Source organism: Ixodes scapularis, unplaced genomic scaffold (assembly GCF_016920785.2).
Source record: "Ixodes scapularis isolate PalLabHiFi unplaced genomic scaffold, ASM1692078v2 PGA_scaffold0__279_contigs__length_252992795, whole genome shotgun sequence".
Classification (NCBI taxonomy): Eukaryota; Metazoa; Arthropoda; class Arachnida; order Ixodida; family Ixodidae; genus Ixodes; species Ixodes scapularis.
In genome coordinates, this window is record NW_024609835.1 from 179480584 (window position 1) to 179496826 (window position 16243).

Sequence of the window (16243 nt, forward strand, 5' to 3'; positions counted from 1 at the left end):
CGTATTACTCCACCTTAGGGTGCTGTTTTTATTGCTTACTCTAACAATAATTGTTGTGTCAAATTGATTGCCTAGAATTGTTTCTAGAGTTTTTTTTTTTTTATCATTTACTATTACTTTTTTTCCCGGCCCTCGAGACTGCTACAGATCCCTAATCTGGCCCCTCAGCCAAAACGTTTAGAGAACACTGCTTTAAAGCATGGTCTTTCAAACTGGGTTCCCAGGAATCTCAAAGTTTCCGGAGCTCTCAAATTTCATTCTTTGTCACAGCACCAGGTATTATCCCCAGTTTAAGCACTATTTTAGCAAATCGGAGCCATCCACTGATGCAGAGCTATATACACCAGCTTAAGAGTAGCGATCGGAGGTCTTTCTGCCTCGGGCAATTTAACGCATCTTCAATTACTCTGCCAAATTGTTGAACCAAAATAACTAAGATTTCATCGGCAAATTAATTCGACAAGCTCCAACTTTGATACACACAATTCGGTTTCGCCCCTCGACGAAACCTGTGACGTAACAAGATACTACATCCACTAATTGTGGCGTCACGGCTTTTGCTGTTCCTCTCCTTACCAACATCGAGTCGCTCTCAGAAGCCCCGTCCCGTCTAGTCCCGTCAACAGACGAGACGACGAGAGGGGAAGCAATGTATAGATGGCGAGGAGGGTAGAGGAAGGAGAGCCATAAGGAGATGGCATCCTGATCCTGTTATATCCCAGCTCGTTTATCGATTTGCAATGCGGGAATTTCCAGGCACGTTTTATACGCTTTATTGTTCAAATCGCGAGCTGAACTTTCGTGGACTCGTTCACGAGTAGATCCTGATACCTGCCACAATTTTTTTTTATGAAACTAACGACCCTCATTGTAGGCTGGAGAGATATTTTAATTATGTGCATTTATCTTCATGGGTTTGTAGGCTTCTGGAATGCCATGTGTCAATGCCGATACGAAGGGGCGGGGGAGGGTAGGGGGGGGGGGGGGGGTCTTTGGCATCCGTACAAGAGAAAAAAGTGTTCCTCGAGATTAAAGAGTTTGAGATACCATTATGTACAGGTGATAATAAACGAGGAGAGCGTCATTAAGTTTTCAATAAATTTCAATCGAAAGACTCATTTTTTAACGCGTTGGAATATAGCTATACAACGCACACAAACACCTATTGCGACCTGCACAGAAAAAAAAAAGAACAACAAAAAAGTAAGGTTATCTTGTTTTAAACATCTTCAATTTGAGGAACTATTTGAACTATATATTATTTTACTTTATAAATTCTATATTAGCGAAGAAGGGAAAAAAAAAAGAAGAAGCTACACGGTGTGGTTTGATATGTCCCAGCCCCAGTCAGGCTAGTGAGTTCGTTCTTGAGGCTTGCAATTTCGCCTTTTTATTCCATTTCCAACGACCGCCCCCCCGATGCGAGCGAACTTATGCATTTTTTTTCTCAGTGCGCCTGCTTTTTGTATAGTGACGGATATTTGTAGGTCGATGAACACATGCCAGACCGCGGAATGTGGATACAGTATTAAAAGATGGAGTATTTTTTTTTTTTAATTTTAACGGAACCCCCCTTCCAAAGTTTGGTCCGTGCGTCTATTCATTAGTCCGTCCGTGCATGTTCTGCTAAATATATCGGGGAAATATTTTCAGATGGCCTATACACCAGGTGGGGACATTGACGCCACGTCGACTTATATGTCAATTCCGTTTCCCCGCGAAATTTCGCTGAAACATTCACGTCTCGTGACCTAAACACCAATGCAGTTTACCCGCTAAATTCGGGGGGAAAATTGGCCTCACGTGACAAAAATACCAGTTCAGTTTTTCGGCTAAATTTATGGGAGAAATTCAAGACAGGTGGCCTATACACAAACTCAGTCTCGCGTCTAAATTTATCGGGAAAATTGAGGTCACTTGACATGTACGCTAATTCAGCTTCCACGCTAAATCAAACGTAACAAATATACTCTACGGGACCCAGACTCCAATCAAGTTTCCTCCCTAAATTTAGCTCGGGAAATATACATCACCTGACCTATGCGAGAATTAAGTATCTACGCAAAATGTGGCCGGAGAAGCGTCACATGGAACACACATCCCCTCTACCTATTCCTCCTCTGTCCCCCCTCATTTCTCACTCCATCCTTCCATTTCCTACTAGGAAGCCGTCTCCGCTCTGATTAGTTTAACTCCCCCCTTTACACACCTGTGTTGCTGCTGTGGTTGGTAAATGGGAAGGGCGGAGGGTATGGGTATCCAGAAGGGACTCTGCCTCCGTTTTTGCTGTGATAACCCTTCGGAGGCCGCGGCGCCGGAGCTGTTAATTGGAGGTGCCTCGGAGTGTAGGCGTGAGCGCTGTGTTCTTGCGCTTCGAGTCTTGAAGCCGTCTGTCTCCCTTCCCCTCTTTTCCTTTCACTCTCCCCTTTCACCCCACATTCCTCCAATTGTTTAAATCGCTCTCCTTTCCCCTTCCTTCCTTCCTCTTCTTTCCTTCACCACCTTCCTGTTTCCATGACAGGAAATCAGTTTTCTTGCTAAATTTTGAAAGGAAATTCGCGTTACGTGGCACACCAATTCCCTTTCCCCAACCCTATTTTTTTTCTTCATTCTTTTTCCCTTTCCCAATTCTTCCCCTCACCTTCCTACAGTGCTATTTCCCCCTTCCCATAGCCGCCTCGGTGGCTCCGAGGCGAGAGCGCTGGCCTACGGATCCCCATGTGGCGGGTTCGAATCCCGGCCGAGGTGCCCGCAATCTGACGGATGCTTATTGAGGAGAAGGCGCTGTGTAACCGAGCTTTCGGTTGCACGTCAAAAGATCCCCAGGTGGTCCAAATTAATCCTCAGTCCTCCGCTGGAGTGTGCCAGATGCCCATCGTTGGTTTGGCACGTAAAACCCCCAAATGTTTTCCCCCTCCTCATCAGCTTCCCTTCCCTCCATCCCCCTGCTCCTTGTTTCCACTCTCACTCCCTCCGTATCCCCCTTCTCCATACAGTGGCTTTGCCTTCCTGCCGCTCCCCTCCCTAGTCATGTGTGCGTATGCAAAAATTACAAAAAACTTCAACGAGAGAAAAAAAAAAGCAATACAAAACTTCTTTTCGGAAATCTTGGAAACAGTTGAAAATTTGTCTTAGCAGGAGTAATGCAGTAACCTTTGGAAAGATACCGGCATCTATCCACAACGGCAAGTGTTTTTGGCCAGTTTAGCATTGTGATTAATGTCAATTTTACCTTTTGTTACAGAAATTTGCCTGTTAATACTTGAAATAATTGAAATAAATTATTGAAATAAATTGGGTTTCGTTTTTTTCCCCAAATTTTTATGTCAAGAAAAAACATTTTTCTCCAGAAATAATTTTTTTTTTCGTGCCCTCCATCACTTTTTTTTATTTTTAAATGCTTATGAGAACCTTGTCTATTGAGCAGATTTTTGACTACGCATCTGGCAATAGCAAAAATCTTGATCATACTAAACGGTGTATCGGTTTTCATGTAACGATTAACTTAAAACCATCGTTCGTCAATTATGATACTATATTACACAAAAGTATGAGCATATGGTGATGCAGTAGCGGTGGCTCGGTTGCGTGTCATACATATCTCACGGTTTTCCTTGACTGCAAACCGTGACAATGTATTCACCAAAATATATGCGATAGATGAAAAAAATGGCATGTTTACATGTATGCACACACTACGCGAACAAATATTAGGCAGCGTTCGGTTATCATTCCTCTCTTATAAATTTTATGAAATTTAGTTTGAGATATTTTTCATATTTATAGCCCTACTGCTGCACAATTCATGCTGAACAGCAGAATAATGCTCATTTTCTGTATGCTTTTATGGCACTACAAACAGTTTGACGACGGATAGAGGCAGCAGAAAGCCACGAGCACTTGCGTTTCCTCCCATTCTCTACGTTGCTCCTTCACCACATCGGTTTTTTTTTCTTTTTTTTTTTTGCTACCGTTCTTTTATTATTTTTTTGCTATCGACTAGCACATTTAATTATAGTATAGTGTGTTGAACCTTTCACCTGCACTGTCTACGAAATGACGGGCGATACGAATATTTGTTGTTTTAGTGTTGTGAGTAATGCCAATTTTATATTTTGTAACAGAACTTTGCCTATTAAGACGCTTCTTAATTTTTTAAATAAATCTAGTCTCGGTTTCTTTCCCCCGATTTTTATGTAAAAAAAAAAAACCAAAAAAACCCAAGGAAAAACGTTTTTTTTTTTTTTTTTTTCAGAAATAATATTTTTCCGTGCCCTCCCATCACCGGTCACCTGGCAAAACACCAATTTAGTTTCCCCAAAATGTACAAACAATATAGGTTGTTCACTTCTGGAACTTTAAAACAATTTAAACGATCGCTCCTAAATACTGCATTCTACGCATTATGCAACTTAGCCGATAAATATCGCTGACATTTCTTTTTGGTTAGTGAAACAGGGGCCAGAAAATACAGTGGCCTACTGGACTACAAAATAGTAAAACGGTAAAATAGTAATTGTACTTGTTTGAAGTTATTTATTAGCCACTTAAACCTCCAAGACGTGTGCTCAGTGTACTACATGTTTAGACGGTTAAGGTCATGATCGCTGAGTAGTCGACACTAAACCTTTTAATTAATCTGGTTTCGTGTAAATACTGAATGAAATTGTTTACTTCAAAGGTACTTTAGAAATACGTTCGCATTGCGCTGGTGCTTCTAAGTCGGTACGCTATGTCCTGATATCACGTACTCGGCACAGCCGCTTAAGCGCGACGTTCTTTCGCATGAATGTGATCTGACTTGTGGTGCCAAAAAAAAAAAAAAAACAACAACAACAATAGAACAATATTTTTTTTAATGATCTTATTGGCGATCTTATTACTATTGTGCTCGATATTATGCGCCGAATCAGCGTGTGGCTGCTTGCTAGAATCATAACTATACTCGGCGACAACTTTTCTTGGCAATGCAGTGGAGAGTACAGGCACATGTTTTCTATCCAATTTTGAGCGCTGGATAAGGCTGTGCGTGGGCTATCGTCAACTTCCTCTGCATTGCCAAGAAAAGTTGTCGCCGAGTATAGCATACTATATTTTATACTAACCATTAACTGCTGAACATGAAACCCTCGTATTCATTCCATTCTCTCCTTGTCGTGCACATACATTCCAATCATAGAAATATAGTGAGAATAAGTTCGTTGCTCCTTCCTACACGAAGGTTTTCTAAGGATTGGGCGCACTCCTTAAAGGCCTGCCGCTCGCCAAAGTAACCTGCGCGCTCACAATCTGGCTCCTCAATAAGCGTCTAATCTTGGCGCGAAACTTCGCCGCACGAGCGTACCATTCGTCAAACCAAAAACACACAAAACAAGACATAAAATCAACAACAAAAACAGTCAAGGTGCTTTTCGTCGCAGTTCGTCAGTCTACCAAGTTCCCTAATCCCGAATGGAACGCGAGCGCCGTCCTCTTTGACACGTCTCCGCTCCGGCAGTGGTCAGCAGGGCGCCTCTTCCCATCCCTCCCTAGAGAGCCTAGATTGAAGAGTGTCACGAACTGTTCGGTCGAGGTCACGTGGTTTATGGGCCGTGTTTGCAACGCAGGCTGCGAAGGAGAGGCTAACGCGTCGATCGAATGCAAGCGCCTCTGCCTCTCCGCCCGCTTTCCTCCTCGCCACGCTACAACACAGCGCATGCGTACTTGCGATGAATATGCGAGGGAGGCGTCCGTCATTAAGTTCCAAACGCTCTCTTACGTTTGAATTGCTTCTTCTCTTAAATCTAGGCCCCTCTAGTGAGTCTACATATTTGAGAGTGCAAACAATCGACGCGTTCGCGTCCTCTTCGCACTTGGCGTTACAAACGAGGCTCGTAAACCACCGGAGCCCGATTAAGCAGTTTGGAACACTCTCGATATCTGGGCACATTAGGTTTCCCGGCCGTCGGCGTTTCCGCAGCCTCGTTTCCATGCCGACCGAGCGCACGCAGCTTCGCGTTGCAGTCTCATCGTTGAGCGCAAACCCTCGCCCATCGTTCGGCTCTATTTTATTCTTTCGCGCACGTTCGAGTCAAGTAAAGAAAGAGAGAAGAACAAAGTACTATAAGCGGTGGAAGGATGAAGGAAAATCGGGCCGCTGGAAGATAGAGCAGGGAGATCTAAAAAAAAAAAAAAAAACACTCAAAATTTCGATGCTGAAGCCGTCGCCCGCACGATGCAGACAAGCAGACAAAAACAACAAGCGGAGAGGGAAAAAGTGTTCGCAGACAATAAACTAAACAGTAAGGCCAAAAAACATATTATAAAGGGAGTCGAAAAAAATGAGGAAAGAAAGAGGCTAAAAAAAAATACTAGATGAAAAAAAAAAAAAAAAAAAAAAGGAAGTGCATGAATGAGATGGAGTAAAGGCGGAGGAGTCCAAATGAATAGATGGAACATAGAATGAAGTGGAGAGCTGGGGTGGACGGACATGGCGGCGAGCCTTGCACTAGATGGCGCGCCGGCGGGGCGGAAGACAGGAGTGGTCAGAGAGGGGAATAAATACTCCATAGATAAATGTGGTGCACAATAGAGACGCGCAACAAATGTTAACTGGAGGACTAAATAAACGTCTAATTGTTTGCGGTCGGTGCACAAAGTGCATTGAATTATAGTTAGATGCATTCCAGCTAGAAAAAGAAAAATATTCCGTGAGAAGAAAATAAGCCGTGAGGCGGATATCAAGATCTAGTAATCAGGCTATTCAACCTGGTGTTTCTATAATTGCACGTACAGATTGCAGTTTCTTTGAGATAACTAATATTGTCCTATTTACTATAATACTGCCTTACATTAATTCACACGTGCCAATGGCTCTACACGTACATTTGTTTTCCCACTAGTGATCCTGATTTACCTCAGCGAGGGTAAATGTTTCACATCCTATACCGCAAAATCATTATTAGAGCTTCAAAAAAGTGCTTAAAACAACTTTGAAAACAAATTAACAGGAAACACTTTGCAGTGCGCTTTTTCACTCTAGATAAACATGCAACTCAAATGAAGAGGTTGCGTTAAACTCTCCCTATTTTTTCCTGGTAAATTAATCAATGTTATTAGCATATAAATCATTAAAAGAACCCAGAGAAGATAAAATATGCCGAATTCAACGACATGAAGTCACGTTAATGAACGAGCTTTAAGGACAGGCGAACGTTTCACGACATCAGCAGCTCTTACGTCTATTTACGTAGCGACATTCATTGTAGCTATTTTTTCGTTAGTTTTTAATACTTAAGCTATAGGTGAAGGGACAGAAACCAGCGAGAAGAAGCCATAGACTGTGTTAGCTTACAATGAACTGCAGAATACGCTACAATCCCCGCGAAGCTAACCCAATGCCGCCTGAGCATCACATGAACTTCAGGAGGAGCGCAGCGACAAGTGGGGCCCGAAGTCAAGTGCCATGTTTGCAGCCCGCGATTGGTTTGGATGGTTCGCAGTGTTCGCTACGGTCCATGGTAAGGTGAAACGGAGCATAAAATCCGCTGGAGTCCTCATCGCCGGTAGCGTACTGGTAGGAGTCATAGACGACCGTTTCCATGGTTACCGCATTCGCCGGACCGGGCCTGTACTACGGCTGCTTTTTGACGGGTACCTCATTTGGGGCCAGATTCGCTCTATCCGCGTGCGAGTCGGCAACCAGCCAGACCAAAGGTTGATCTAAAAAAAACAAAAAAAAACCTATTAGGCCTTTTAAAGGAGCCCCCAGTTACGAGTCGCGTTTAGAAGTTCAGTTAGCGCGGCTTTTGAGTGGGATGCACTTCCGGTGATGGTGCAAAAACGTTTTCCTCTTAGAAAACAAACAAATAAACAAACAAAAACAAACACAGTTCATTGGTTTATGCAGGGAAAAAGAGACACTTACGAAATTCGTTAATGCAGTGGTTCTCAAACCGTGGGTCGGGACCCCAAGGAAAACCGCAAACCGACTCAAAAATTAAAAAAAAAAGACTTGTTTTTTGGTGGTGTTGATGAAATCAATGTACGGGCCGTAGCTCCACATTGAACAGGAAATTAGGGTTGCGGTGTAGAAACTGCGCTCTCGTTTTGAGAAACAGCGCTTTCACAAATAATATAGCCCTTCTAAACGCGCCTGCTGCCATGCGCTTTATTTATTTATTTGTTCTCGGTAGTTTCTTGCTCAGCTTTCATCGCGTGTTTTTGAACCTACTTGCACGGCTTAGCCTTTAAACCACAAGGCGCTTGGAGTAACTGTCAAATAAAAATTCAGCGTCAGTTTTGACGCGGCAATCTAAAAGCTTGTGTTATTGCGCAGAGAAAGAAAGAGAAACAGAGAAAGGAAGAAAGTAAGCGAGAAAGAAAGGGATAACGATAATTTATATTTAGACGGGTTGCAGGGTAATTTACTTTAAAAGGCACTGCGTTAATGCTTACGAATTAGAGCTTTGAGGTTAGCCTTCTCCTCACTTTTACAGATAGTGTGGAGAAGCAACCGTCGCAGGGGTCGTGTTTTTTTAGTTTTTTTCTTCTCTAAAATGAAAGCATAATAAGAGAAGTGTGAAAACACGGACAAGCGGATGCACGACCTCCCATGAATACCCAAAAACTACAAAAAAAAAAAGGAAAATTAACAAGCATATACAATATAACAAAATTTGCTAGTGCTTTTCTATTATAATTTTGTATGCACTCACCAACGTGGGAACATATTTGCTTTTTATATGTGGCTACTGGATTCGCATGAAATCATAACCTGGCTCGGTTTAAGTGATTAGTATAGTTCTTTATTCTATATTATTACCTGCAAATATCACCCATATCACTTTCAGAAAAGGGGGGGGGGGGGGGGGGGGGCGTTACTGAACGCGAATTCCACGTTAAAGAAACATTGCAGTTTGCTTACCTTGAATAAACTCGAATGGTAGAACCCACCAAGGGTTTGTCAGCCAGGATATGTAGAGAAATCGGCACACGTTGCCGATGAGTCCAACGCAAAGTACCTGCGAAAATAGCACATCACAAAGCAATTCTTCAATGTTGTGAACGCTTTAATTTTATAATTTTCGCAATACATAATAGTTACATTAAAAATATAATTTCTGAAGTATCAGTAGTTATTAAAAGCTTAATCACAGAAGGAACAGTTTGGTAACCAGTTAAATATTAGGCAAACTTTAAGGAATAGGATTTCATTTGCCTCTTTAAGTTAAATATTTTCATCGCATTAACAACACTCTCTCAAGACTATTCCGAATAATTTCCATGACTTTTTGTAAAAAGTGGAAGACATTTTGAATAGTTTTGTTAGGCTTTTTTTTTCCAGCAGCAATTCTGGGCAGCGATTGTTGCCGGGGTTTCAAAGCGCTGAAACGCAAGTAACTAGAAACCAGCAATTACTAATATTACTAGTAAAAATAACTAGAACATACTAGTAATTAAAAGAGCTAGATATTTTTCTAGTGATACCAATATCAATAAAATATATTAAATACGTCACACATAAGAACTTGACAAACTTTGCATTTTGATGTTCTTCCCGTTTTTTACCCGCTCCTAGGTTACCATGGCTGGATTGAACCAGCTCACTTACACTCTTGCTTTAGTTTCAGTAATCAAAGGAGCACAGTCCAAGACTTGTTTCTAAAGTTATTCGAAAATATATTTTATTTTTCAAATCATTAAGCACAATTAAATTTTATTCCAGAGTGTCACAAAAGTGTCCTAATGCCTTTACTTAGAGGAGTGAGAAAATAGAGGGCAGTTAGACATGTGATTCATGACAGACGGAAGACACGTCAATAGACCATTTGCTATATTACCCAAGCATCAAGGAGAATGCAGGGATGGCTGTTTTACGCGCCACACGCGCACGCCTTCCCCGTGTAAAAAATTCGAAGTAAATAACCAAAATAAAGCGTTGTCGAACGCGCGGGCAAGATGCCATTTTTTTTAGGTATATGCTTTAGAAAAGTTACTACTGCTGAGGCCAACGTGTACGGCGCGTGAAACATAAATTCCTGCATTCTCCTTGATGCTTGGGTAATATAGCAATAGGTCTATTACTGCCTTGGTCACTTCAATATTCTGATAAAAAAAAAGTTTGCCAAACTTGTTATTTGGGTTCTTCGTTACTTCAAGACGGCCCTGAAAACATTTTACTTTGGTAAAACTAAAAAAGAACTGACCTTAAAGCAGTGCCTCATTTGAGGAGAAAACACCCATATGCATTGATCTTGAAGTATAAGGCCGGTGCATTCCTGCGGTTATGCATGACGAAATTGACGGAAGTAAAATGCGCACTACGATCGTGTGGTTCGTACCATTATCAACTGTAATGGCTGACCAACTACGCGCTGTATAAATATCCCCACAACCCAATTTTTTTTTTCGTACCATTATGGATCACGTAATAACGAGATCCGTGCTACTATGGGTCACGCGATTGACGTCACTACGAACCACGTGGTCCCATAACGACGTGACGCAATATCAGGTCAGGTGGCATTCATGTGAACTTGCGTCCCCTTCAATTTATCTACGGGTGAACGCATGATTGGCTACAGTTTCGTGGTGGAGGGGGCAGCCCAGAGTCGTAATCTACGTTCAAATGTCATAGCGCAGATAATTGGGGAGCCCAAGTGTTATTAAAAGCGCAGCATTTATAGGCCCAGTTCTTAAAGTTTTATTCATGCGCCTAGGACATGGTCTCGACGATGTCATTGTGTCACATGACACTATGTCGTCAAGTGACAACGTGACGGCATCAAGGAGGCATAAATGTCAAGCATTTTGAGGACTTTTGAAATAGACCAAAAATACAGGTAGTTTTTAAAGCGTGAAATACGTTTTAACGCTACCCCCATGCCGAAGATGTTGTCCCTCGGCCCGTTTGTGCATTTCCCGATGAATTTAGCGGGGAAAGTAGCGTCACGTGATGTCACGTGACTTACACAACTTGGAAAAATTAACGGCACCTGACGTGTACGTCAATTGAATTTCCCCGCTAAATTCAGCGGGATAATTCACATCTTGCGGCACAAACATCAATGCAGTTTCCCCGCTAAATTTAGCGGGAAATGGACGTCCGGTAACCTATGCCCCAATTCAGTTACCCGCTAAATTTAGCGGAAAACTTTACGTTTTGAAACCCAGACACCAATCCGGTTTCCCAGCTAAATATAGCGGGAGAAATCGAAGTCAACTGACCTGACGTCATGTGACCTATGCAACCATTCAGTTTTGCCGTTACATTTAGCGGGAAAATTCACGTCACTTGACGGATCAGTTCTCTACCTTGACGTGTCCTATCTGCCGGATGAATCGGAAGCTGAAGAAGTAGGCGAATATCTCCGAGACGTGGTTGATGACCGAGGCGACGCCGAAAAGCGTGGGCGTGCCTTCGAGGTCCTGTAGGTGCCAGAAGAGGAAGGTGAAGACAAGGCCGATGCCGAAGCCCATGAACCAGGTGACGCACAGGAAGGCCGCGTAGCGCAGGGTGGCGAATGACCGCAGCACGGCCAGCAGTTCGGGCAGCTTGCGCGTCGTTTGCGCGAACACCGTGCTCTGCGAGTAGCAAATGGACACGCTGTTTTTTGGTGGCCTAGTGTCAAAGCTTTTGAGGCTGGTCGGGTTTGTGTTTGTGGGAAACATAAATTGATGTATAAAGCACTCAACACTGATCTTCGAGCGAAGTAGAGCCGCGAGTTTAACGACACGGGACGTCTACATTAATTCACAATCTCTACTAAATATACTGGGAAAATGAGCGTCACGTGACTCTGTTGCTTAACTCAATTTAATGAGAAAACTGATTGCGCATGACTTGACGTCACGTGACGGAACCCGAAGTGGCGTGGCGCTAATATTTCAGCTCAATTGAGTAGGGAAATGAATATTCAAAATGTTCTTCGCTTCCTTAAACGAACATTTAAAATCTTCCAAACAACCTTAAACGATCGAGCCGTAATTACCGCATCCCACGCGTTCATTTATAGGATATCTGAGATAAACGTCGCTACCAATATATTTATTTTATTAGCTCATTGATAGCTCAATTTTGTCGTGTGCGAGGGTAGAAGTGACGATTAAGCATTGTAGTCATCGGCAACTTAAGAAATGCAGGGTGTGGCGAGCCCCCCCCCCCCCCCCACAGCCTTAATCTCGCAAATAGTGTTAAGGGCAGATCGGAAGTTTTTGTGGACTACCTGCTCAATGGTGCCAGTTGTCCAGTGTGTTTTTTCCTCGTAAGCAGTCAGATTACGACTGTAGTCCACCAGAAAGTCGACGAACGATTTACAAACCAGAAGCGTGAGAATAATTATCCACTTCCTGCGATGCTAGCAGTTTAAGCCGCCAGTGTCTATAGCTGGATTAGGAAATCAGTCGACGAGAACAATCTCTCTCTCTCTCTCTATATATATATATATATATATATATATAATTTTAAAGTTACGAGGAATACAGGCTCTAGTATATTATATTAAAAGCGGGCTTAAAACATATAACCGAATTTCGACTTTGACAGATTTTTAAAATAATATAACATATTTCGTAGGGAGTAAATAAACCACAGTACAGTATATAACCCACGTCAGGTCAGTTCATACTGGGAGAGCTTTGGTAGTATTTCGGAATACGCCGACAGCCCAGCAACGGCGAGAGGTACTCTGCGATCCAGAAAATAACGTGTCGTGTTTGAAAGTTTGTGTTTTGACCAGTATTGTAGTCGCTACAAAAAAAAAAAAAAAGTAACGAAATACCTTACTGGTTGCTTGCAAAATAAAGGAACGCGTTAGTGACCTACGTTACCTCAAAATGAAAAAAAAGCGTTACCGTTACCCATAAAAAGTTATACACGTTACTTTTGCCTTACCTTTCAGTAATAAATTGACGGTAACAACGTTTTTATGGCGACAGCGTTTTTCGATATTGGGACAAAGGACGTTGGCGTTGTGGTTTCTCTAAACTGTTATTCTTTGCGTGGGGAAAAGACAGGTAACAATTTGAAGGTATGTAGAATGAGTCCATTACTTAATGACTTGGCGCATATATTACGTATCAACTTAAGTCCAGATACAGCCGAAGCTACCAGTTAATGGGCCCAATCAAGCAGCGTTAAAAACGCAAGTCATGGTGCCTTTTTTGTTTATGATTTGTTCAGCCATAACATAGCACTTGCAAAAACACGGCGACCACCATCGTGGTGCCCTATTGACCTTGTCTGATCGGTCACATCGGCTCGCAGCGTCAGCTGAGTCTGGACTTGGGATAAAACAAAATGTATAAACACGAAAAAGTCTAGGTGCACTTTTTTCAAGTTTTCGAAAGAAGACGTTACCAGTAACGTAGCTGCGTTATCCGTCACTTGAATTAATTCACGTAAGTACGTTACCCGTTACTTTTAGAAAAATAACGAGTACAAAAATCTAACGCGTTACAGGTAGCCCCGCTACTTGTAAGGCGTTACCGTCAACACTGGTTTTGACACATAACATATTATGACTGTAACACGATCAGATAACGCACTAATTTTTTTTTATCGGGAAATCGACTAGCTTCAGTGGGCGACGAGCCCCGCCCACCGTCTGAACTTTCCTAGTGCAATGGGCTCTGACTCATGTGCAAGATTGTGGGCGAAACACATTTAGTAAACGCCGCACGTTTTAAATAATCTGATACATCGTTTAAAAAATGAAACCAGAATTTATGTAGTACAACGTTTGACTTTTTAATTTTATTTAGATTATGAAATATGGTCCATTTTGTTCATTATAGATAAAAAAAACTAGTTGACATCCGAGACATTCCTACTGACAACTTCTTGAAGATGCCAACAGTCTAGCAAGCAGGGCTGAAAGTCTGGCAAGCGGGAAATGGTATGATCCCTCCGCCATCTTGTGTTGTTGACGTGAAACAAACTATGCCGCTATCTCTATAAGATAGCAGCGGACAATGTTCTTTTATCATGAAGTCGGCTTGTTCTAGCAGGCCACAGACTTTATTTATTGGCCACACTCTCTCAATATAAACAAATGTGGGCAGCAGATTATATATTTGCAAAAAGTAAGCTATTTTCGGACTTTATACCACTCAATATAACCAAGTAAAAAAGCTTACGCAACCGAAAACGAATTTTTACTTTGCTACACTTACATTTTCTGTAGCACAATAAAATTTCTGAACGTTTTGGAGAACAATTTTGCTTTTAACATACATGGCAATCGTATGATTCTATTTTACTTCAATTAAAAAAAAATGGTAATCATCCGCCCCTAACAGTCCTGGCTGATTTGATATGACAACCCACTGTGACCTAAATAAGCTTGGTTCTCAACATAATTTTTGACCTATAACTTGAGCCCTACTATCTTGTTATACCCATTTGCGTATAACGTCATGTTCGGCCAAGCGTCTTAGTACTGACAGCCGTATTGTATACAACGAAAAAAAGTAGAAATATATTCCCATAGCTAAAAACCACGACTTGTAATTACTTACTTTAGCTGTTTCAGGAACCACCTCTTCCTCTTTCTGTGGCCGTGCAACAGGAATTCCCGGCGCGATGTCTTCTATGGTGATGGGCTTGTTGGCGTCGCTGTTCATCACGACGGGTTTCAGCACAATGTCGTCCTGCGGGCCAGGGTAGTACTCAAACCTGAGCTGCGTGGCCGAGATAAAGGCGCAACCCATGAGCACGGAGAAGGTGGCGAAGCAGATGGTGTAGTTGCGCTCCTTCTCGTAAGGCCCGCACGGATGGTTCGGAAAGGACGTGGAGTGGTCCAGCGCGATTCCTACGAAGAACATGGCCACACCCCAGCCCAGGGAACCGAACATCCGCTGCCTCCCGTAGTTGTCCAAGTTCTCTCCCAGATAGGAGATTGTCGCAGAGTCAGCCAACGTGATCGCCGGAGCGCTGAAGTACTCGCCGAGTACGATCAGCAGGAGAAGCAGGAAGAACACCTCTTGGACGTCTTCGTACTTGTACACGATGGAGCTGAACGGCGGTGAAATGTAGGACGTGTGGCGCTCCTGGTTGTAGTTGAGCGTGTACTCCACCGTATTGGGAGACTTGCCCACCACGTAGTTGGGTGGAAGCTGCTTGGCCTTGGCACGGCCCTTGCCGACCGGCGGAAGAGGAGGTGCTTGAGTGCTGGAGGGCTTCCGCTGCAGCCTCGGGGGCATATCCTCCTCCTGGACCGAGACCTGGTCCGACCAGAAGTCGGCGCCGCGCTTCTCTCGCTGTCCGGTGTCTGGTAGGTACAGCACGTGGTGTGTGTCGTTGTAATCGATGCAGGACGACGGGGGCGGCTGCACGAAGGCCAGCGACAGTGTGAACACAATCCAGCAGGCCAGGGAGCCGAGCAGGATGACTTTGCCTTTTTTGAAGCGGTCCGCAATGCCGCCCCACATGGGAGCGCTGATGAACTCCACCAGAGGTCGAATGCCGATCAGGAGCCCACTTTGCGTTGCGTTCATTCCCATTTGTTTGAAGTAGACAGCGAGTAAGGGGAAAAGCGAGCCGAAGGCCGAGAAGAAAAAGAAGTAGAACGTCTTGGAGACGAGGAGGTCCTGGTTTATGCTTGTCAAAAAGCCCCCCACAAAGTCTTTCGGAGGAGGAAACTGTGGCGAAGGCCTAGGCTCTTGCTGCTGCCGTTGCTGCCTCTGGTAACCCTGAGGTTCGGAGCTCAAGTCGCCTCTGTCGAATCGCGCATTGCCACCACCCATCCTTGCACCACCACCACCGTCTTCGTCATCGAAACTCTTCATCCCGACCATCCCAGCTGGAACGTTTCACTTGAAGATGATCCCAAGTACACTTGCTCCTCGGTATCAAAATCTGTCGCAGAGACGAATCAGCACGTTGGCTCAACCGCTTCTTCTTGTTTCCAATTCATAATGGTGGAATTGGCTTCTGAAACAACACAAACCAAAACAAATATTTAGTTCTCGACTTACGAATTTTAAAAGAGGCCGTGGCGGAAAGCAGTGTTTTTCACATCCGTCGTGGGTAGGATGTTTCGCTCAATCTCCCACTGTGGATTTTCAATCCACATTATATTAACTTTTTCAAGCACTTTGTGAGCACAGGTAAAAGGCTCTACTAGCATGAAATAATTTTAGTCGTTTTGCTTTTTTCCCGTAAAAATGTCAAAAACGCCCCATCGGTTAATTGTTGGCGAAGTTCAACAATTAAATACTGGCGATCTACTTAGATTACATCAATATATTTTTATGTTTATGG

General features: G+C 43.2%; 1 protein-coding gene across 1 annotated transcript in view; it reads right to left on the reverse strand.

Moving 5' to 3' along the window:
• LOC120842350 (major facilitator superfamily domain-containing protein 6) overlaps positions 1-15768 on the reverse strand; it is a 35713-nt gene extending 19945 nt beyond the window's left edge. Inside the window, exons 1-3 of the mRNA XM_040213418.3 lie at positions 14500-15768; positions 11296-11565; positions 8906-9002 (exon numbers count right to left, since the gene is read on the reverse strand). Coding sequence (XP_040069352.3) covers positions 8906-9002; positions 11296-11565; positions 14500-15768 — 1636 coding nt within the window. The remainder of the gene's footprint in view (positions 1-8905; positions 9003-11295; positions 11566-14499) is intronic.
• Between the last annotated feature and the right edge of the window lie 475 nt (positions 15769-16243).